Source organism: Montipora capricornis, chromosome 1 (assembly GCF_036669925.1).
Source record: "Montipora capricornis isolate CH-2021 chromosome 1, ASM3666992v2, whole genome shotgun sequence".
In the NCBI taxonomy this organism is placed as follows: Eukaryota; Metazoa; Cnidaria; class Anthozoa; order Scleractinia; family Acroporidae; genus Montipora; species Montipora capricornis.
The window spans coordinates 42,065,377-42,087,876 of NC_090883.1; the positions used below are offsets into that span (position 1 = coordinate 42,065,377).

Here is a 22,500-nt window from a genome sequence, read left to right on the forward strand (position 1 = left end):
ACTTGTACCAATTACCGATGTTAACAATACTCCTGGAGATGACAGGTTCACCGATGACCCTGCAGGTGATAAGGCTGTACTGTTAACCGTGGATAATCCAACGCTAACGGAAGCAGATGACAAAGTACTTCTCACCACGCTTCTCGAAACACTTGATTTGCGTATGGAGACTGAAGATGCAGCTAACAAAGATGAATCTCTTTCCAACACAGAAGTTGTCTGATCTGTTTCTACACTTGACATTCCTGACACAGCCGAGTAATCGCTAGTAAGGGAGCTTCTCAAAGAAAATGATCCGGACACCAAAGCTGACGATGATTCCAGCACCGAGGATTTTGACTGCAATACTGATTGACTTGGATCTAGTGACAGACTACGCCTTCCTGCAAGCGATGACAAAGTACTTCCTGCCAGGCTGCTTAAAACAACTATTTGTGACACCGTCCCAGAAGAGGACACTGAAGACGACTTCGATGTAGTCTCAAATACTGAAAGAGACGGCCTTGCTGTCAAAGATGAGGAACTACTATTGACCAAACTCCTTGAAACAATACTTAAACTCGATACTACCACAGAAGACAGAGAAGGCAAAATGGATGTGCTATCGATTGATGTTTCTCTGGATGTCACTGCCATGAATATCGGGCCACTTTGCACTGGGCTACTTGAAACAGTTAATGTGGATATGACTTGTGAGGATGTAACTAGCGAAGATGGCGCTGAAGGTAAGACAGAAGTCCTTTCGACTATTGCCAATCTTGAGCTTTCCCACACATATATTAAACTACTTCTCACTGAGCGGCTTAGACTCTCAGATGTTGCCTTCACTGCTTTCGATAAGTATAGCACAGACGACACTGACAACAAAACTGATGGGCTTCCCAATACTGACACATTCCAGCTTACTATCAACGCCGAAGGAGTCCTTCTTGAAAAACTGCTGGAAACGGCTCCATGGGACCTTACGGAAGTTGATTTCACCAACACAAGAGATGCTAAAGATACTTCAGCTGTGGTTTTATCTACCGCAAGAGACGAGCTCACAGCCACAGCCGATTCCCTGCTCAAAACATAGCTACTTGTACCAATTATCGATGTTAACAATACTCCAGGAGATGACAGGTTCACCGATGACAATGCAGGTGATAAGGCTGTACTCTTAACCGTGGGTAATCCAATGCTAACGGAAGCAGATGACAAAGTACTTCTCACCACGCTTCTCGAAACACTTGATTTGCGTATGGAGACTGAAGATGCAGCTAACAAAGATGAATCTCTTTCCAACACAGAAAATGTCTGATCTGTTTCTACACTTGACATTCCTGACACAGCCGAGTAATCGCTAGTTAGGGAGCTTCTCAAAGAAAATGATCCGGACACCAAAGCTGACGATGATTCCAGCACCGAGGATTTTGACTGCAATACTGATTGACTTGGATCTAGTGACACACTAGGCCTTCCTGCAAACGATGACAAAGTACTTCCTGCCAAGCTGCTTGAAACAACTATTTGTGACACCGTTCCAGAAGAGGATACTGAAGACAACTTCGATGTAGTCTCAAATACCGGGAGAGATGGCCTTGCTGACAAAGATGATGAAATACTATCGACCAAACTCGTTGAAACAATACTTAAACTCGATACTACCACAGAAGACAGAGAATACGAGACGGATGTGCTATCGATTATTGTTTTTCTGGATGTCACTGCCACGGATGTCGGGCCACTTTGCACTGGGCTACTTGAAACAGTTAATGCGGATATGACTTGTGAGGATGTAACTAACGAAGACGGCACTGAAGGTAAGACAGAAGTCCTTTCGACTATTGCCAATCTCGAGCTTTCCGACACATATATTAAACTATTTGTCACTGAGCGGCTTAGACTCTCAGATGTTGCCTTCACTGCTTTAGATGAGTATAGCACCATAGACACTGACAACAAAACTGATGGGCTTGCCATTACTGACACATTCGAGCGTATAATTAACGCCGAAGGTGTCCTTCTTGAAAAACTGCTGGAAACGGCTCCATGGGACACTACGGAAGACGTTTGCACCAACACAAGAGATGCTAAAGATACTTCAGCTGTGGTTTCATCTACCGCAAGAGACGAGCTCACAGCCACAGCCGATTCCCTGCTCAAAACATAGCTACTTGTACCAATTATCGATGTTAGCAATACTCCAGGAGATGACAGGTTCACCGATGACACTTCAGGTGATAAGGCTGTACTCTTAACCGTTGGTAATCCAATGCTAACGGAAGCAGATAACAAAGTACTTTTCACCACGCTTCTCGAAACACTTGATTTGTGTATGGAGACTGAAGATGCAGCTAACAAAGATGAATCTCTTTCCAACACAGAAAATGTCTGATCTGTTTCTACACTTGACATTCCTGACACAGCCGAGTAATCGCTAGTTAGAGAGCTTCTGAAAGAAAATGATCCGGACACCAAAGCTGACGATGATTCCAGCACCGAGGATTTTGACTGCAATACTGATTGACTTGGATCTAGTGACACACTACGCCTTCCTGCAAACGATGACAAAGTACTTCCTGCCAGGCTGCTTGAAACAACTATTTGTGACACCGTTCCAGAAGAGGACACTGAAGACAACTTCGACGTAGTGTCAAATACTGGGAGAGACGGCCTTACTGTCAAAGATGAGGAACTACTATTGACCAAGCTCCTTGAAACAATACTTAAACTCGATACTACCACAGAAGACAGAGAAGACGAAATGGATGTGCTATCGATTATTGTTTTTCTGGATGTCACTGCCACGGATGTCGGGCCACTTTGCACTAGGCTACTTGAAACAGTTAATGTGGATATGACTTGTGAGGATGTAACTAGCGAAGAAGGCGCTAAAGGTAAGACAGAAGTCCTTTCGACTATTGCCAATCTCGAGCTTTCCGACACATATATTAAACTACTTCTCACTGAGCGGCTTACACTCTCAGATAATGCCTTCACTGCTTTACATGAGTGTAACACAGACGACACTGACAACAAAACTGATGGGCTTGCCATTACTGACACATTCGAGCTTACTATCAACACCGAAGGAGTCCTTCTTGAAAAACTGCTGGAAACGGCTCCATGGGACACTACGGAAGTTGATTTCACCAACACAAGAGATGCAGAAGATACTTCAGCTGTTATTTCATCTACCGCAAGAGACGAGCTCACAGCCACAGCCGATTCCCTGCTCAAAACATAGCTACTTGTACCAATTACCGATGTTAACAATACTCCAGGAGATGACAGGTTCACCGATGACACTGCAAGTGATAGGGCTGTACTCTTAACCGTGCGTAATCCAATGCTCACGGAAGCAGATGACAAAGTACTTCTCACCACGCTTCTCGAAACACTTGATTTCCGTATGGAGACTGAAGATGCAGATAACAAAGATGAATCTCTTTCCAACACAGAAAATGTCTGATCTGTTTCTACACTTGACATTCCTGACACAGCCGAGTAATCGCTAGTTAGGGAGCTTCTCAAAGAAAATGATCCGGACACCAAAGCTGACGATGATTCCAGCACCGAGGATTTTGACTGCAATACTGATTGACTTGGATCTAGTGACACACTACGCCTTCCTGCAAACGATGACAAAGTACTTCCTGCCAGGCTGCTTGAAACAACTATTTGTGACACCGTTCCAGAAGAGGATACTGAAGACAACTTCGATGTAGTCTCAAATACAGGGAGAGATGGCCTTGCTGACAAGGATGGTGAAAAACTATCGACCAAATTCGTTGAAACAGTACTTAAACTCGATACTACCACAGAAGACAGAGAATACGAAACGGATGTGCTATCGATTATTGTTTTTCTGGATATCACTGCTACGGATGTCGGGCCACTTTCTACTGGGCTACTTGAAACAGTTAATGTGGATATGACTTGTGAGGATGTAACTAGCGAAGATGGCGCTGAAGGTAAGACAGAAGTCCTTTCGACTGTTGCCAATCTCGAGCTTTCCGACAGATATATTAAACTATTTCTCACTGAGCGGCTTACACTCTCAGACGTTGCCTTCACCGCTTTAGATGAGTATAGCACAGACGACACTGACAACAAAACTGATGGGCTTTCAATTACTGACACATTCGAGCTTACTATCAACACCGAAGGAGTCCTTCTTGAAAAACTGCTGGAAACGGCTCCATGGGACATTACGGAAGACGATTGCACCAACACAAGAGATGCTGAAGATACTTCAGCTGTGGTTTCATCTACTGCAAGAGACGAGCTCACAGCCACAGCCGATTCCCTGCTCAAAACATAGCTACTTGTACCAATTACCGATGTTAACAATACTCCAGGAGATGACAGGTTCACCGATGACACTGCAAGTGATAGGGCTGTACTCTTAACCGTGGATAGTCCAACGCTAACGGAAGCAGATGACAAAGTACTTCTCACCACGCTTCTCGAAACACTTGATTTCCGTATGGAGACTGAAGATGCAGCTAATAAAGATGAATCTCTTTCCAACACAGAAGTTGTTTGATGTGTTTCTACAGTTGACCTTCCTGACACAGCCGAGTAATCGCTAGTTAGAGAGCTTCTGAAAGAAAATGATCCGGACACCAAAGCTGACGATGATTCCAGCACCGAGGATTTTGACTGCAATACTGATTGACTTGGATCTAGTGACACACTAGGCCTTCCTGCAAACGACGACAAAGTACTTCCTGCCAGGCTGCTTGAAACAACTATTTGTGACGCCGTTCCAGAAGAGGACACCGAAGACAACTTCGATGTAGTCTCAAATACCGGGAGAGATGGCCTTGCTGTCAAAGATGATGAACTACTGTTGACCAAGCTCCTTGAAACAATACTTAAACTCGATACTACCACAGGAGATGACTCTACCACAGAGGACAGAGAAGGCGAAATGGATGTAAAATCGATTATTCCCCTTCTGGATGTCACTGCCACGGATGTCGGGCTACTTTCTACTGGGCTACTTGAAACAGTTAATGTGGATATGACTTGTGAGGATGTAACTAGCAAAGATGGCGCTGAAGGTAAGACAGAAGACCTTTCGACTATTGCCAATCTCGAGCTTTCCGACACATATATTAAACTACTTGTCACTGAGCGGCTTAGACTCTCAGATGTTGCCTTCACTGCTTTAGATGAGTATAGCACAGACGAGACTGACAACAAAACTGATGGGCTTGCCATTACTGACACATTCGAGCTTACTATCAACAACGAAGGAGTCCTTCTTGAAAAACTGCTGGAAACGGATCCATGGGACACTATGGAAGACGATTGCACCAACACAAGAGAGGCTGAAGATAGTTTGGCTCTGGTTTGATGTACTGCAAGACGCGATCTCCCAGCCACAACTGATTCCCTGATTAACAGATAGCTACTTGTACCAATTATTGATGTTAAGGATACTCCAGGAGATGACAGGTTTACCGATGACACTGCAGGTGATAGGGATGTACTGTTGACCGTGGATAATCCAACGCTAACGGAAGCAGATGACGAAGTACTTCTCACCACGCTTCTCAAAACACTTGATTTCCGTATGGAGACTGAAGATGCAGCTAACAAAGATGAATCTCTTTCCAACACAGAAAATGTCTGATCTGTTTCTACACTTGACATTCCTGACACAGCCGAGTAATCGCTAGTTAGGGAGCTTCTCAAAGAAAATGATCCGGACACCAAAGCTGACGATGATTCCAGCACCGAGGATTTTGACTGCAATACTGATTGACTTGGATCTAGTGACACACTAGGCCTTCCTGCAAACGACGACAAAGTACTTCCTGCCAGGCTGCTTAAAACAACTATTTTTGACACCGTTCTAGAAAAGGACACTGAAGACGACTTCGATGTAGTCTCAAATACTGGGAGAGACGGCCTTATTGTCAAAGATGATGAAATACTATCGACCAAACTCGTTGAAACAATACTTAAACGCGATACTACTACAGAAGACAGAGAATACGAAACGGATGTGCTATCGATTATTGTTTTTCTGGATGTCACTGACAATGATGTCGGGCCAATTTACACTGGGCTACTTGAAACAGTTAATGTGGATATGACTTCTGAGGATGTAACTAGTGAAGATGGCCCTGAAGGTAAGACAGAAGTCCTTTCGACTATTGCCAATCTCGAGCTTTCCGAGACATATATGAAACCACTTTTCCCTGAGTGGCTTAGACTCTCAGATGTTGCCTTCACTGCTTTAGATGAGTATAGCACAGACGAGACTGACAACAAAACTGATTGGCTTGCAATTACTGACACATTCGAGCTTACTATCAACAACGAAGGAGTCCTTCTTGAAAAACTGCTGGAAACGGCTCCATGGGACACTATGGAAGACGATTGCACCAACACAAGAGAGGCTGAAGATACTTTGGCTCTGGTTTGATGTACTGCAAGAGGCGATCTCCCAGCCACAACTGATTTTCTGATTAACAGATAGCTACTTGTACCAATTATTGATGTTAAGGATACTCCAGGAGATGACAGGTTTACCGATGACACTTCAGGTGATAAGGTTGTACTCTCAACAGTGGATAGCCCGACGCTAACGACAGCAGATGAGGAAGTACTTCTCACCACGCGTCTTTTTGTGGGGAAGTCTGTTGATGAACGGGAAGAGTGTTCAGTAGGTCTTATACGTGATTCTAATTTGGAACCGTTTTCGTGAGGAACAGTGATTGAAGATTTCGTTACGCCTGAATTTGCATCTAAGACTGCTGTTTCTTCCAACGTTGTTTTGAGCATCTGAAAGCCAGTGGTGGATCCTAGCTGCAAGTCTGAGGTTCCACGAACCGTGCTTGGGAAGCCAACGATGAGTATTCCCTTCCATAAAAAGCAAAGCAAGGAACATTGGAAAACCGGCCAGAGCTCTAAAAAGTAAAGTAAAAATTGTATCGGCTTTCCTGATGTTTGCACTTTCTTTTCCAGTTGATCCTTTTTTTTGGTAAAGAACTGGAACGCGCATTGTATAGGCGCCTTTTGTGGTTAAAGAAGTTAATAAATAATTACTTAATTGACCACTCCCTACGGGGGCTTTTCATGGTTAACGAAACAACAGAACAGAACAACTTTTAAAAATCCCAACTGGCCTGAGGCAAACCTGGGGTCAATTTAATAAAACTTTTACACGTGTAATTTACAATTGTAGCCATTGTTTTAGAGTCTGAGAACAATAGCTACACTTGTAAATTACACGTGTAAAAGTTTTATTTAATTGACCCCAGTTGTCCTTTTACAAGCGCAGCCTAGAGGGTGAGCCAGATATTACCAGGAAAAACTTCAGCTAGTGGTCAGATTGGGTCTGGAGGCCGAGAACTCCGAATTCTAAGTCAAGCGCCCAAACCATGCGGCCACGCCGCCTCCTGCGTCTCAAGTCTCAAGATATGCTATTAAATCAGACTCGAACTGATGACCTCTGTGATACCTGAACAATGCTCTGTGAACGGAGCTGTGTTGCTACACCTGTTTGAAAGCAGGTAAATGACCGCGGCCTCATCCTCACCTCCCGCGAAACCGCGTTGATAGGCATGAAACGTTAGGAAATTACCCTCAAATAGCGGTCATAAGGCTTCCAAATTTTTTAACAGGAAGCTTAAAATTTGGAATAAACAGTTTCATCGTTTAGGGAAGTTCAAGCGAATTTTATGGACCTGGATAAAGCATAGAAAAATCCAGAAGATGGCGCAGCATCACTTTATGGTGTAAAATTACGCCAACAATGATTCAAAAGCATAACATGCGAAGTTGCAAATATAACTAAAATCTAAAATTTAAATAAACAACACGTTAGTATTAATAAACAAAACGATTTGGCGGTTTCAGTTAAGTCTTAAGAAAAAACGCCCTCGTCAGACTTACGATTAATTTAAAGATATTCCTGGAAGTAAAATAAAGTTAAGAGATAGGATTGTGTTGTAAGGAAGGCTACTTTAAGTCGCGCTCAAGAGGAGAGGTGGCCGAATTCAGCAACCAAAAAGATCCTTCGCACAATTTACTTTGTGAAGTAGTATAAACGCTTTATATATCGGCTCCCTTATACAAATTTACTTTTCAAGTCAGTCTCCCATTTTGCCAACAGCTTATATGTGTATGAACGCTTGACTTTTAGACTCCCCTACAAGATGTGAGGATTTCAAACTCTAAGGGTTGGCATGAACACAATGCAAATTCAAACAAACATTAAGAAGTCACGGCTTCTTCGTGGGGAACATAGGCACAGTAGATGACGGTGTTCGTACAAAAGCAAGCAAACACAATGACATAACGAATGCCTATGGTTAGTCCACCGAAAAAGCAATAAAAGTGGCCATATTGTGAATAACAGCTCTTAACTTTCGTGGTACAACTTAACAACCGGCTCAAAATTTTGTAGTGCCGTTTCATCCGAAAGATTTTTTTACTTTCGACGTGTTTGGCATAATTAATACGCGGTGATTTTAACAGGTGGGAGGGAGACAAAACACAATTTTTAACCAAATGCTGGTATCATTAAGAAACTGTAGACTACGTCGTATCGCGTTGATGAAACGAAACGTTGGTTTTCTTACCTCGTTTTGTACATTTCTGCATCCTGGAGGCCCTCATCTTGGCTTTTGAGACTTCACTAAAACGATCAGACCTCCCGGTTGCTCGATAAGTTAAGATTTTCAACAACTTGCAAAAATGTAGGACGCTGTAAACGGTCGCGAAGGGACCCAAAGGTTGTTCCACTCAAAATCCTAACTGGTCGTTTACATCATATTTGTGATATCTATTTGCAGGTTGACCCAGGCAAAGAGCGCAACTATTGCTACTAACAGTGCGGCGCCCAAGCTGCCGATTGCTCTTGCTTCTGGATTTCTCTCTGGATACTAATTGTCGCACTTAATGCGTTGTTCCGAAAAACTGTCGTCTCAGATGAGTCCTGTTTGAACCATTCGGGCAAAAAAAACATAGGATACGAAGTTTCGCAAAGTACGATAACACCAATTCAAACAAACACAAGCACTCAGTTGAGTCGTCTGTGCTGTCTATCGTTTTGACGTCTTGGCAAGCAACATTTCATTAACTGAAACGAACAAAGGTGTAACCTATGCGAGCGGACATTTTGTGTGGGGCGCAAACTCCCATTCATGCGGCCTTTTCAAGTTGAGAAAAAAAGCTAAAAGCCCTTCTCGCTTTAAAAAAATTACAGGGAAAAATTAACCGCAAACTTGGATCGACACGGCAAGCAAGCAAGCAAACCAAACAAATCCATAGAACTGTCAAGACATCATTTTCACAAACACTTTCAGGTGACAGGTGAAAAGCGCTTGTTTAATGATAGACACATTTTGGCGGATTAGTTTCGAAAGTGCTTGGTTGGGTTGCATATAATTAAGTCAGTTAAGTATTATAAAGGACACAAGAAAACTTTCCTTTTTTCACCGGCCAGTTTAACCAGGAAAGGCAATTTTAAGTTTATCAGCTCTTACTTCTAACCGGTCTGAACATGAAAAATAGCATTTTTAGCGTGATAGCCTATCAAAAACACAATCCAAAACTCCTTAGTTTTCGTCCCCAAGAATATAAGCAAAAGCGTCCCAATGATTAGTTACAAGAAGAAGTCGGGATTTTTTTTCCGAAACAAGCTTGCCGCCTGTCCTTACAGAGCAATAAATCCTTTTATTATTAAAATATTGCAATAGGCAAAGTTTGTTGCCCACACTAATTGCAAATATTGTTTTTTCAATATCTTTACGCAAACCGTCAATTCACACAACAGAGTTGACACGTACTGACAAAATAAAATAACGCAAGGACAGACAAAATTGGAGTTTACACAGCTGAAAGGACAGCTATGGACACAACAATAAAGAAAAAACAGAATCCTTTCATGCCTCGTCGGATTTCGCAAAGCCAAAGTGTAGCTGCAGCCAACTTGGCTGCCGACACCAAGGTTAGATTGGGATATTTGTTTCCTCGCGTAAGGCAGCCTTAGCGCGTGCTTCTCGAAGGAAGCAGTCGTTGCGCGCGTGATGAAGGGAAAGGGACGGCTCTAAGTCTGTCACAAGTGTTCAATTGCAACACTTGGTTACTTTCGCAGTTTTTTTCGCGAAGAAAAAGGGTCTCCATGAATATCATACGCTGTCATTTTATTTCAAACTTACATACATAAATCTCCAAAGACTACTGGTTTATAACAATGTCAAAGAGGGACCCCCAGACGTCAAGTTTTGTGGCCTCTTCACCCTCCCTAGTCTCGTTTCTATCTCACCACAAGTCAATATCCGGACTGCGTAACTGAAGCAGGTCCTCTCACCAAACATGTAAACACGATTGCAGTTTTCGTTTGCGGCCGGGTCTAGCGAGTGCAATTCTCCGCCTAAAATTTCTAGGCGGCCATCTGTACTCCTTTCTCGATTCCTTCTGAAGAAGGTAGCTTGCCCTAAATGGCACTAAATTACTTAATACACCTTAAGAAATGGATCTTGTTAAAAAAGGGAATTCCGAAGATAGTGCTCTCGATGAGCAGCCCCTCAGAACCGAATAGAATAAGGAAAGCATATCAGAGCCAATATAATACTTTTCCTGATTGGATAACGGGAAACGGAGACCCTTCGCGTTTCCTCCGAAGCCAGCAGCACTGGTTCCCCGGATGGGGTATTTACTTGGTATTGGTGAACTGTCTGAAGCACAAAGATGCATTGGTACCGCCGAAACCAAACGAGTTTGTTAGCGCCGTTCTCGGCTCTGGTGCATTAAGTTGCTGGGATCGTAGTGGCACGTAATTCAAGTCAAACTCTTCTTCTGAATCCACGCCATGCAAGTTCAATGTGGGAGGAACTAAACCCTGTAAGAAAGGACCACGACCATCATCTTTACCATTGACGATCATGATTATCAGACACCGCTTAACAGCGCGTTTGCAAAAACGAGTCTTCTTAAATGCGTTTCACAACGATGTACAAAAATCAAAAGCTAGGGCCGGTTACTCACTGAAAACGGTGAGTAGGTTGTTCATGGTCCAGTATTTTGAGACCGCACCTAAAGCTTACCGTCTTTAACTAAAATGGCTACCAAGGATAACCACTTGAACACGTGGTTTATACTTTCTCCTAAGTTAAACCCTTAAGTGTCTGATCAGGCCGAATTTCAACCACCGAAAGGTGGTCCGATGTACTAATAGCCGAACTAACAAGTCTGCAAAGTTCTTTTGATTTCGGGACTGTATAAACTTTGTTTTGACCCAAAACATTTAAACCAAGCGATCATCACAAATATTGTACCAAAAGCAAACCTGGAAGGTACCAAAGTGGAGTTACGGAACGTACCTCCGCGACGCTTAGGACGGAAAATATGGCTTCCACTGCACCTGCGGCACCAAGCAAATGACCGGTAGCTCCTGAAAACAAATACATTGTAATTCAACGTGTTCTCTTTGGTTCAGTTCAAAAGCTGTGAAGATGACTTAAAACAGTGAATTCGATTCGGCTTATGTAAGGTACAGCGTCTAAACAGGACCTATATAACGGAGCGGTTTCGGGACTTACTTCTCCTGAGTATTCTAAAAACGCAACACCGTAAAAAGTGCGTTTCATGATAATGACAAAGAACCATTTGGCCAACGCCAAGGCAATGAATTTTTGTTAGCACTTGATTTGCTCCATGTTTCACGTTATTTTGATTTGGAATACTCTGGTCTAAAATAAAGAAGCCATTATTTTCGAGAACGTCATTTCATCTCAAAGTATAAATCGTGTTAGAGAAATGATCAACTCGCTATCTCATGGATCGCTTCCTTGCGAGATAATTTTTACCTTTTGTAGATGATACCTGAACGTTTTTGGCGTGGCTCCCAAGCAATGTTTTTATCGCATTGTTTTCGCCAGCATCTCCTGTTAATCATAAACGTAACAAAGAAAAGAAATTTCCATTTTTTTTAGGTTCTATTTCATTAACTGTCTTTATAAGTAAGGGTTAGACAATGAACGAGAGTATGCTATGTGATGCACAGTTAGAAGGGATTTGAACCACCCTCCGTGATCTAGTCGGATGTTCTAACCACTGCGCGACTGGAGACTCTGGCGAGTAAGGGTGAAATGTGGGTATTGACTAGAACTGCATCAAGCAGCCACACGGTCAAATTTCAGATTACCACGTAAGAGGAAAGGAACTTTATTCAAGTGTCTAGTCTTCTCGCGCTGGAGCACTAATTGGGGACACTGTCAACTGGAATCAACAAATCAAATCAAATCAAATCAAATGTTGGTTTTTGAGGAGAAGGGAAAACCGGAGAACCGGAAGAAAAACTTCTCGGTGCAGGGTAGGGAACCAAGAAATTCAACTCACGTACATTTATGACGCCGAGTCTGGGAATACTATCACCACTGCGCCATCCCTGCACGTATGCCTCATAACTGCATCGCATCGTCACATTACGGCATATCGGCGATAACACCTCGATAACTGCATCACCCAGTCACACTAAGGCATATCAAGGATGTAACCAACCGACCCCCGAAGCGAGCAATGTAAGAAATACTACATGAAAGATTTTATGTATCAAATGGAAACTCGGAAAAATGTGAGCCCCAGATGGGATTTGAAGCGGCGACGATTTCTCAAATGTTCAATCTTACCAATGGGCGTAGATGTGGCGTGCGCGTTAATGTAATGGATGTCCTGTGGTACGAGTCTCGCATCCCTAAGAGCATTTTTCATAGCTAAATATGCTCCATACCCTCCCTCCGACGGGGCAGTGATATGAAAAGCGTCACCTGTAACAACAAAAAGAGGAAGCCGTATGATAATCAAAGGCTCCTTTTCACAGCTCTAAGAAGATGGCGCAAGGCATCGTACCGAAACACTCAAAAACTTAATAAAGACTTTACGAATACAACTGATACCTGAAAGTCCGTATCCAATAATTTCAGCGTAAATCTTGGCACCACGACTAACCGCATGTTCGTATTCCTGTAGAAAAACATTCAAACCAAAGTGTGAAGTGAAAACTCACTTGATGTGCACAAAGATGACTCATTTGGCATAATGCAGACGCTGCCTCAGTAAACTTTCTTTCCGCGTAAGAAAATCACTAACAGTGTTTCCCGCTTTAGATGTTTTTTGACCTGAACGCCTGCCTAAGCAACAGTTGTTTGTTTTTCTTCCTGCATTATGAAATAATTAAATAGCAATTGTCCTGCGTTTGGCACTGGTTAAGCGCTTTCCCGCGTTTGCCAACAGCAATTAGCACCGGACGAACATTTTCCCGCGCACTATGTCCCTCTTTTCCCTCTCTTGGCCCTGGATGAATATTTCCCGGTGCTTATAAACAACTGGACTAAGTCCTTCTCTTGGCACTGGATAAACACTTTCCCGCGCTCGCCACCTATTGGACAACTTCCCGTACTTTGCACCGGACAAATATTTTCCCGTGGTTATCAACGATTGCCGGTTGAACGGTTTCCCGCGCTTATATAGCATGGGCGATTCATTTTTCCGCTCTTGACACAAGGTGACAAAGTTGGCCAATTTCTGTTCGTAAAATGGCTTATTCTGCTTTCCGGTAGTGCTTGTAAAAATCGCTCCTTCCCCTCGAAGTTCTGCTCAAGTTCTGCGTCATCCTCCAAAGATTTTTTCGGCCGTTTTGACTGTAAGTATTTTCTAAACTCTGGATGGAAGCTTGGGCCTAGCCCCATATGCCACTAGGATGCACAGGCAAATCACAATACCACTCCATTACATTGCACATGTATGTATTAAGTTCTCTTCTTTTTTTTTACTGCACGGCATCAGTGCTGTTGATTCCCTTCAAATTGAGCTAGAAAAAGCCCCCTTAAATATCTCTCATTCTTCTCGAGATTCTGCTGGCAAAATTTATGCAACTTTACCGAGTGACATTTTGCCATGCGCATAGCTCCGTTTAAGTAATTTACGTAACACGTCACCCACTCCTATTTCTGAACTGATTTTAATTAACATAAGAAATTGCTATCCATCTCCTTACAAGTTTTTGTCAACGTTAATTTACGCTACTCCCAAATAAATTTCATGTCTACTCGAAAACAAGTTCGTACCTCTAAAACCAGAATTCCAGCCCCTTCACCCATGACAAATCCTGATCTCTGACTGTCAAAGGGTCGTGATGCTTCTTGGGGATGGTCATTGAATTTTGTGGTCAGCGCACGCATTCTGTTCTCAAGAATAACAAGCACACACAGCAACATTATCTTCGTATTGCTTTTCATTGGTCATTGGTACAAGTGCTCACATAAAATTCATTCCTTGTGTTTAAGCACAAGATTGATATTCGAATCTTCCTTTGTCGCTGCCTCCTTCATTTTTCCCTTCACATTGATCAGGGCCTGAACAATCGATGAAAATCGATGATCGGACAATCAATCGATCAATCGATGGCAATCGATTACGTTAATTAATTGGCATCGATTGGCATCGGTCAACCGATGACCAATCGATAATCACACAAAAGTAGCCGCGAACTTCATCGAATGTCATCGATTGGCGTTCCTATTGGTAATCGATGAAAATCGATGTTATTTCATTGATAAATCTTGAGTATAGTCTATCCTTGTGGTAGAGTGCTCGATGCGTTTCGCAGAGCGTAGTATATTTGAAGGTTGAACTAATCAATAAAAAGTAAGCGATACTCTTCATTAAAGTCTGTCTGATGATCGCGTTAGTCTGAAACTCAAGAGTCAAAGAAAAAGTCTTATTGATTAGTTCAACCTTCAAATATATGTCATTTTAATAAATTGATGTCAGTTTTTCATGCGTCTGTCCTGTTATTGATCATGAATTGCGTCATAACATTGTCAAAGTAGCTGTGGATCCACGAGGCGATAGCCGAGTGGATCCGCAGACTACTTTGACAATGTTATGGCGAAATTCATTGTCAATAACAGGAGAGACGCATGAAAAACTGAAATCAATTTGTTTTTTACTATAACAAAATGGCAGAGGGGTCAAAATTAAGTCGAAACACGAGAAGAAAGCGAGACAAAAATGCGAGAAACTTCAAGCTGACGCGAGCAATATCGCGTCATTATCGCGTAAATTATAAATTTATGTGTCTGTCCGCTTATTGACAATAAAAATTAGCCAACGAGCGCGCGAGAATTTTTGCAGTCATTGTAAAATAATTGATCGATTCTTATCGATTATCGATGACATTGATAATCGATAACAATCGATAATCACTAAGGTCCCGTCCACAAGTATCCGGATATTTTTGAATCCGCAACTTTTCTTCCCGGATTCAAAAATATTTCCATCCACACGTAGCGTATTCAAATCGAATTGGCCCGTCCACACGAATCCGAGACGTATCCGGATTCACTCTAGTGCTCAGGACTCCTCAAGGAAACAAGGGTAACAGAGCATGCGCCATGAAGCCCTCGGCAGCCATCTTGACAACTGATTCACGGTAAGGATCTGGGCTCGATCTTGTTACGTAATCCGGATGAAAAAAATATCCGGATTTGGCGTCCACACGGTTCCGGATTCATATCGGATTCAAAAATATCCACCCTGGAAAACGTATTTAAAACGTTTCGGATTCGCGAGCGAATTCGCCGGATACGTGTGGACGGAAGGCGTAGCCGGAAAGAAAAAGTTGCAGATTCAACCTAAACGATCAGGGACGTGCAAACGTCCTGATCCTTCCACTCTGATGACCGTATTTCGTATTTCCACTTTTCATTGTGTCCATTTTCCACTGTTAGTCACCCTCTGATTGTACTTATTTTTCTCCACATTTCACACTTTCTTCTCCCCCTAAGAGTACCCAACGAACCCCCACAAAGATGAATACAAACGTTACTTTTATTATTTCACATACTTGCAAAACCCCGCCATAGCAAGCGGCGATATGCACGCTTCAACTCCACCAGCGACCATCACATCGGCATCACCGTAGCGGATCATCCGAAAGGCATCCCCAATAGCATGCGCACCAGCTGCGCACGCAGTGCAGACTGCGTGATTTGGACCCTGATGAACAAGAAGGAAACGTATCATGACCATGATAAATCCAGGGATGGCAGAAAACATTTTTTTTCACCGGAGGGGATTGAAAGGAATTACCAGAGGTGGACAAGAGGTGAACAATTTGCCAATGCTTTTTCTGCAATTGCCTTGAGTCATTTCCCTAAAACGGTACTGAATTTATGCTTGAGAGTAAGGGAGGGAGAAGATTAAGGGCCCCACTTCCCTGAATCCACTGTCCCTTACTTGCAATGTAATGCAATTAGGTCAGTTGCACAGGAGCCCATGAGTAGGAGTGTACAGCTCCCAGGGCATTTTTACAGACCGATCTATTTTAAGGCTACCTTATCCGCAAAAGACAAAGGGTTCAGTGATTCTTTGATGTCAAGTTAGTCTCTTGTGATTGGTCATTAGGTTCCTGCGGGAGTCTAATTTATGGGAAGTTCAATCTAAAAAATAAATCAGTCTGTGAAAACGCCGTGACAGGAATATAAGGCTGTTGTTTATCTTCTAGTCACGGGCTCCTGTGCCCGGTTGTTCAAAAGCCGATTAACTTAATCCAGGATTAGAGTAATAGTGCGGTCCGGTTTTTCCGAAAAATCGCTCCCGCAGGACTTTTTTTCGCTGTTTTGCACTAATTGTGGGTCGAATAATAGAAATCCGATGGGGTTTAAATTTTCCGACCCCGTCTTCACGTTTCTGGGTATTTCAGGATTTAATTTATATTAAGTTATGCAAATTACATGCTGCAAAAAAAGGTTTGCGAATATCTTTGCTGTAACTCAAGATACATTGTCCAAACTTGAAACAAGACTTGACCTTGATGAGGTACGTCGTATGACTTAAATTTGTTTAAAAACGTAAGTCAATTTACGTTTGGCTTGACTGGCCGAAAAACACACTGCTGTCTCGTTCCAATTAGTGTTGTCCTGGGTTTCTCCTTTCTGACACAAACAGAGAAGAGTGAATGAGCAAGGTAAGCGTAGTTTCAGTTTTATCAGAAGGGAAAAGGTTTTAGAGCTTGTTTCACCATAAAAAGTAAGGCTTTAATAATTGAATAAGAAGAAAATGCATTGCTCGAATTTGAGAATCAGGCATTGGCTTTATTTTAAGCCTAGCAGGAAAGATCTGAGGCTCTTTAAATCTAGGGACAGTTGAATTACTTGGAGATCCAGAAATCTATCATTTATTAGCGCACGTTCACGTCTAAAGCCTGCTTTAGACGTCAAATTTCACATGCACCGAATCGAATAATTCAATTCGGTGCATGTCAAATGCGACGTGTAAATCAATTCGATGCGACTCAAATGAATTCAATGCGGGTTCAGTCGAAGATACGAATAAAGTGTTTCATTTTATCCAGATGTTCACCATTTTCTGCGTTAGCCTTAAGCTTGCCCAAATAATCTCCATTACAACTTGCCATCGGAAGGAAAAAATTAAACTTTATTTTGGCCATCAGTTTCCCGAATCCGCTCACGAATTCTATTTGGCACATGTGAAATGCGACGTCTAAATCAAATACCGCATTTTTTAATTTGAAGCGACTCAAATTGGTATTTGATTCGGTGCACGTGAAATTCAACGTTTAAACCAGGCCTAAGTGAAAAAAAAAAACAGCAGTAAAACTCCAAATTCTAGGCGTATTTTCGCAATTTCGAGCCCTGAAAAGAAAGTCATCAGCTTGAGCTGCACATAAGCGTAAAGACACAAAAATTATTTATTTGATTTGTTGTTGTTCAGCATCGGAGAGGTGAAAAGAAATCTGATGTTATTTAAATGTAAAAGTGCTAGTCCTGCTGCTCGACTTGGTCTCTAGGGGGTTGCCATGGAAACCTGAATAGCCTGAACTTTTTGACAGGCAAGGGCGCAAACTACAGAGAGATTGATGTTATTCAGCGAGTCCAAGCAATTGGAATACACAAGTGTCAAGATCTAATTGGATTGCGCCACATCGCCGGATCCGACTGGGGAGGGAAGTTTGTTGGTATCACGAAGAAGACCTGGGTAAAAGCTGACATGGCACTCGATGACGACCATCCCGCGATCGACTGTTTCAGAAAGCTTGGTGATAGTCTTATCTAAAACCAGTTAGCCAACGGAGAATTGCCGACTCAAGTTTAAGACCTAGAGAAAGTAGTCTGCCAAATATACTGCAAAGCGGGACTGACCATCCTTTCTGAACTTCGATGGGAGCTTTTTCGATCCAGGAACTTGGAAGGTGAGATGCTGCCTCCAACTCGTGCCTCCTTACTCATCACGCGCGCAAACTTCATATCCATGCGCGACAAATCCTATATCACCAGCTGCCCAGATCTTCCTCCCACTAAAGAGAATAGGGACCTTAAGCAAGGACGACGACGACGGCTGCGAGAACGTTGCCTAAAAATATTATTTCCCGTTACTGTAATAATTTTACGATTACTCCATGTCGTTCGGCTTGGAAAGTGTGAATGCGCAATCCAAGAATAAAATTGATGAGAACGGTGTGGATATTCAGAGAGAAAATTGAAAATTGATCGTCATGTGCTCTCGTCCTCCACATGACCTCAAATTTGATCATTTCACGTCGTAGTCAAGACGAGAACGGCAAAGAAATGTATCAAAATGTAAAACGCACGAGCAGGGCGTGCCAAGCTATTGTTTTTACCTACTGAATATGCAAATTTGTTGCGTTCTCGTAGCCATCGTCGTCGTCCTTGCTTAAGGTCCCTAATGACTGGAGTGAACACCAAGGAGCATACACGTACATTCCCGTTATGTGCCTGTCTCTCCCTGCACCCCAAGCTTTTATTGAGCTTACCAAATGCGGCTGCAAGTTAGACTGCAAAGAGACGCTGCGGCTGGTTCAAGAACGGAATTCCATGCACTCCTCTTTGAAAATGCTTCGGAAAAAGCTGCACAGATCCATTCACAGATGACACGCGAGTTGATAACGAGGAAGAGGATGATGATGCTCTTATTATATAAAAACTTTAGTCACATTTTACGCACGAACACTTTTAACGGAACTGTACATTAGCTAATATCAGAAACCCATAAGGGTTGAAACGTGTAACGGCCCCTCGAGTGCTGGGAAACAAGCTTCTGAATATTCCATTTGCTAAGTACCATGTTTGGACCAACAAGAGCGAGGGGTTTCCAAATATGGTACTTAGCACTGAAACATTCAACCAATCAGTTCGCAGTGAATATTCGGAAGCTGTGAACACGCGTTACACGTTTCAGCCCTTATGGGTTTCTGCTAATATACATAACAGAAAAAAGACCAATAGCGTCTGCATTGTTACTATGGGACTAACGAATGTCAATGATATTTGTGTATAAGAAAACTGAAAGAGTGCATGCTTTTACAGTGCGACGCGCCTTACTATGGCCACCTAACAAAGTTTTTACAAATTGTCTGCCAGTCGGGATGTATGAATTTGATTGACAGTCACGCCTCCTTGCAAAGTTCGCACAACGTTGCATGGGTTGTTGAGTTAGCGTATTTACGTGTGATTGTCAAACGTGGAGTTTGTTAGGTGGCCACGGTAAGGCGCGTTGCACTGTAAAAAAAGAAAACGAAAAATAAAGAAAGTTCCTCACCTAACTGGACATCGCTTGTAATGGCAATCATTTGTTAGTTAAAGTTTATCAAAAATGTACTGTTTTGCTTTAGAAAAATGAAAGTCCAAGATGGCGGATCCAAGATGGCCGCCACCAAAATAGCAGGTAGTTAATCCTGACGTCATCGCTGGTTGACATGGTAACCAATTTAAGTCATACGATGTACGTCATCAAGATCAAGATTCGTGTCAAGTTTGGTCAATGTATCTTGAGCTAATTTTTCTTGAGTTATAGCAAAAATATTTGCAAAACCGTTTTTGCATCTAATTAGCATAAAGTAAATCCTTAAGTAGCCAGATACATGAAAAGACGGGGTCGGAAAATTTGAACCCTATCGGATTCTTATTATTCGACCCAAAATTAGTGCAAAACAGCGAAAAAGTCAATTTCGGCACGAAAGTCCTATGGGATTACACGCCGTACCGCACTATAAACTTTTTGGTGAAAGTTTCTTTCGCTTATTTTGTTTTTCAAGATTGACTTATTCTAATGTAAAGTTTTGCCGAATATCAGCGTTGAAAAGCATTTGGAAGCACAGAGGCAAACTCCTCCGTTAATTTTTAATCTGGGATTAGCGTTAATCGGCTTTTGAACAACCGGGCCCCTGTTTGCAACACGTTTCTGAGGGATCTTATTCCCTTAGTCATGTCTTAAGGCAAGGCGTGTGTAGAATAGCTCTTCATTGTGCTAATAATGTCTAAGCCTTTAAAATTTTCTTTAATTATATGGCTCTGTCTTACGAGGACTGGGAACTACAAAATTCACGAATTTAATTGGCTAAAATCGATATTGACCGCGGTCTAGATTTTCCCATCTATATCAGGATCTAGAACGGTAATGTTTTGCGGTGAAAAGATGTAAACTTAAATGTATAAATATTGAGTATTTTCTTCTCCCAATATTTATTTATGGAAGTGCCAAACAGCATGATGACAAAAGAGAGGATGACGAGCAAACTTTGACAGAATTAAGTTCAGCTCATCGCCACTCATCGACGTTCGCGAGCAAAATGTCAGTTAGTACAAACCAGTTACATTAAACGAATTAAATTGTTCTTGTTTGCCATATAATAAACATCTTATTAACCGAGCTTAGTCAGTCTGTATGGGAGAATCTTGACCTCGGTCGTGTGTACAGACCTCACTGCGTTCGGTCTGTACAAACGAACGCGGTCAAGATTCTCCAATACAGACCTCCTGCTCGGTTAATAAGAGCTAAGTAATAAAGAAATCTGTCGCTGTTGTGAGCTTTCAAGTTAGCAAACAAATGTACAGTCATGTACAGACCCAGTTTTATTTGGTCATATTCTAAAATTTGAGCTGCAGGTTGATAAAATCAGTACATTGCTCACTGGAACTGACAATAAAGAAACGTTTGATTGTTTAGTGGATGCTCAGTGGTTTCGTGGTTTGTTAATGCATTATTTTTGCAATGGGAACTTGGGGATATGAAGATAGTTGGACACAACAGTCACTATGAAGCCACAAACCTGGAGTCCAAATGTTATGCTAATAAATCCAGCAGGCATATTCAGAAGAACCCTTGGAACATAAAATGCGCTCAATCTTCTGTACCCCTGAAAAAATTAATGCAGAATGATCAGATTGAAAACCTCTCACTGAAATCTTGCACTTCCGTCCACAAATACACCTAATAATATGAACAGCAAATTTTGACAAACACCAGAAAGTGTCTTTTTAAGTCGAAGTGCCAATTACCAGTTTACAAAACAAAAACGTTACCGTCTAGCTTTGGGTTGTTTTACTGCCATGGTTACCTTGCCTGCCTGCCTGCCTGTACTTGAGGAGTAAAATTAGATAGTCGCCTAAAAACGTGACATTTATTGCTTGCATGTCTGGATAAAAATGATGTTAAAGTTACTAAAAGTTAAGGAAATACCTAGTGATGCTTATATCAAACTTAACATGCATCTACATGTAATTAGCTTAAATTTCCGGTCAGAGCAAAACGAAGACTACAGACTGTGCAGACCAGGGGTAAAATATGGTGTTACCCTCACTAGCATTGAGAGCTAACTGTAAACAGGATAACCTGAACGTTATTTAGGCCTATTTAGGCTATCCAGATTGATTTTCAGGCTAACCGAATTTTCATTAATATTTTTACAGATGCTCTGCACAGTCTGCAGCCTGCATTTTTCAGTGTCCCTTAAATTTCGGCCATATCTCTCATGAAGAGGAATTTGAATCCCTTCAAAGTAAATCAAAGATACCAAAACTAAACTCCTCTGACAGTAAAACATAAAGTTACTAAATTCATATCATAGTGGAATAATTATGAATATTACATGTAGGACTTGCAATGACAATGTACATAACAATAATGTTGTTCTGAAACCCAACTGGAATTCAAACAGTTGGTTATTTCCATAGTATGGTGGAGCTGAATTCAGCCAATCAGGATCAGAGCAGTATTTAAACCAAAACGAGTCCCAACCCAATCATTACACCACAAGGGCTCCCTCATTCTGTTTAATCTTGCACCCCTGATTAAATTCTCCATGAAACCAATCATTAAAGTTAATATTCCCTTTGGTTGACATTATTTCTATTTATTTTGAATTCATATTATTTTAATATTTTTATTTATATCAGAATTTGAATTTAATTTTAGCACCAATAACAAATAAACCTAACCTGTTTGTTCAGCACATCTCCAGCCTCTTGAGTATCTCTCACGTCAGTAGTTGCCATGCCGATGGACACACCCTCAAGAGGAAAACCCAAGTTGTTTTAATATCATTTTACTAAATTTATATCACTGGGTATTCACTCTATATTCTGCTCTTAGCGTGGTTTACCATGATTTTTAAATAGAACTGCCAATCATGTTGAAAACATTACTCAGGCCTTGAAGAATACCGGTATC

At 41.9% G+C, this 22,500-nt stretch overlaps 2 protein-coding genes across 5 annotated transcripts in view; both read right to left on the minus strand.

Annotated features, from left to right (window-relative positions):
- The window catches only part of LOC138044536 (platelet binding protein GspB-like), a 10,239-nt gene extending 1,035 nt beyond the window's left edge, over window positions 1-9,204 (minus strand). The window contains exons 1-2 of the mRNA XM_068891023.1: window positions 8,586-9,204; window positions 1-6,908 (exon numbers count right to left, since the gene is read on the minus strand). The exon at window positions 1-6,908 is cut by the window's left edge and continues 1,035 nt beyond it. Coding sequence (XP_068747124.1) covers window positions 1-5,646 — 5,646 coding nt within the window. The 5' untranslated portion in view covers window positions 5,647-6,908; window positions 8,586-9,204. The remainder of the gene's footprint in view (window positions 6,909-8,585) is intronic.
- Window positions 9,205-10,134: 930 nt separating this feature from the next.
- Window positions 10,135-22,500, minus strand: part of LOC138044681 (uncharacterized) — a 19,638-nt gene continuing 7,272 nt past the window's right edge. For 2 of the 4 annotated variants that reach the window (XM_068891135.1, XM_068891143.1), the window contains 9 exons: window positions 22,269-22,340; window positions 21,101-21,187; window positions 15,857-16,008; window positions 14,076-14,190; window positions 12,906-12,972; window positions 12,639-12,776; window positions 11,817-11,894; window positions 11,331-11,401; window positions 10,135-10,849 (listed from right to left, as the gene is read on the minus strand). In XM_068891135.1, the coding sequence (XP_068747236.1) occupies window positions 10,664-10,849; window positions 11,331-11,401; window positions 11,817-11,894; window positions 12,639-12,776; window positions 12,906-12,972; window positions 14,076-14,190; window positions 15,857-16,008; window positions 21,101-21,187; window positions 22,269-22,340 (966 nt within the window). In that variant the 3' untranslated portion in view covers window positions 10,135-10,663. The remainder of the gene's footprint in view (window positions 10,850-11,330; window positions 11,402-11,816; window positions 11,895-12,638; window positions 12,777-12,905; window positions 12,973-14,075; window positions 14,191-15,856; window positions 16,009-21,100; window positions 21,188-22,268; window positions 22,341-22,500) is intronic. The other 2 variants (XM_068891147.1, XM_068891141.1) reach the window with 2 other exon arrangements.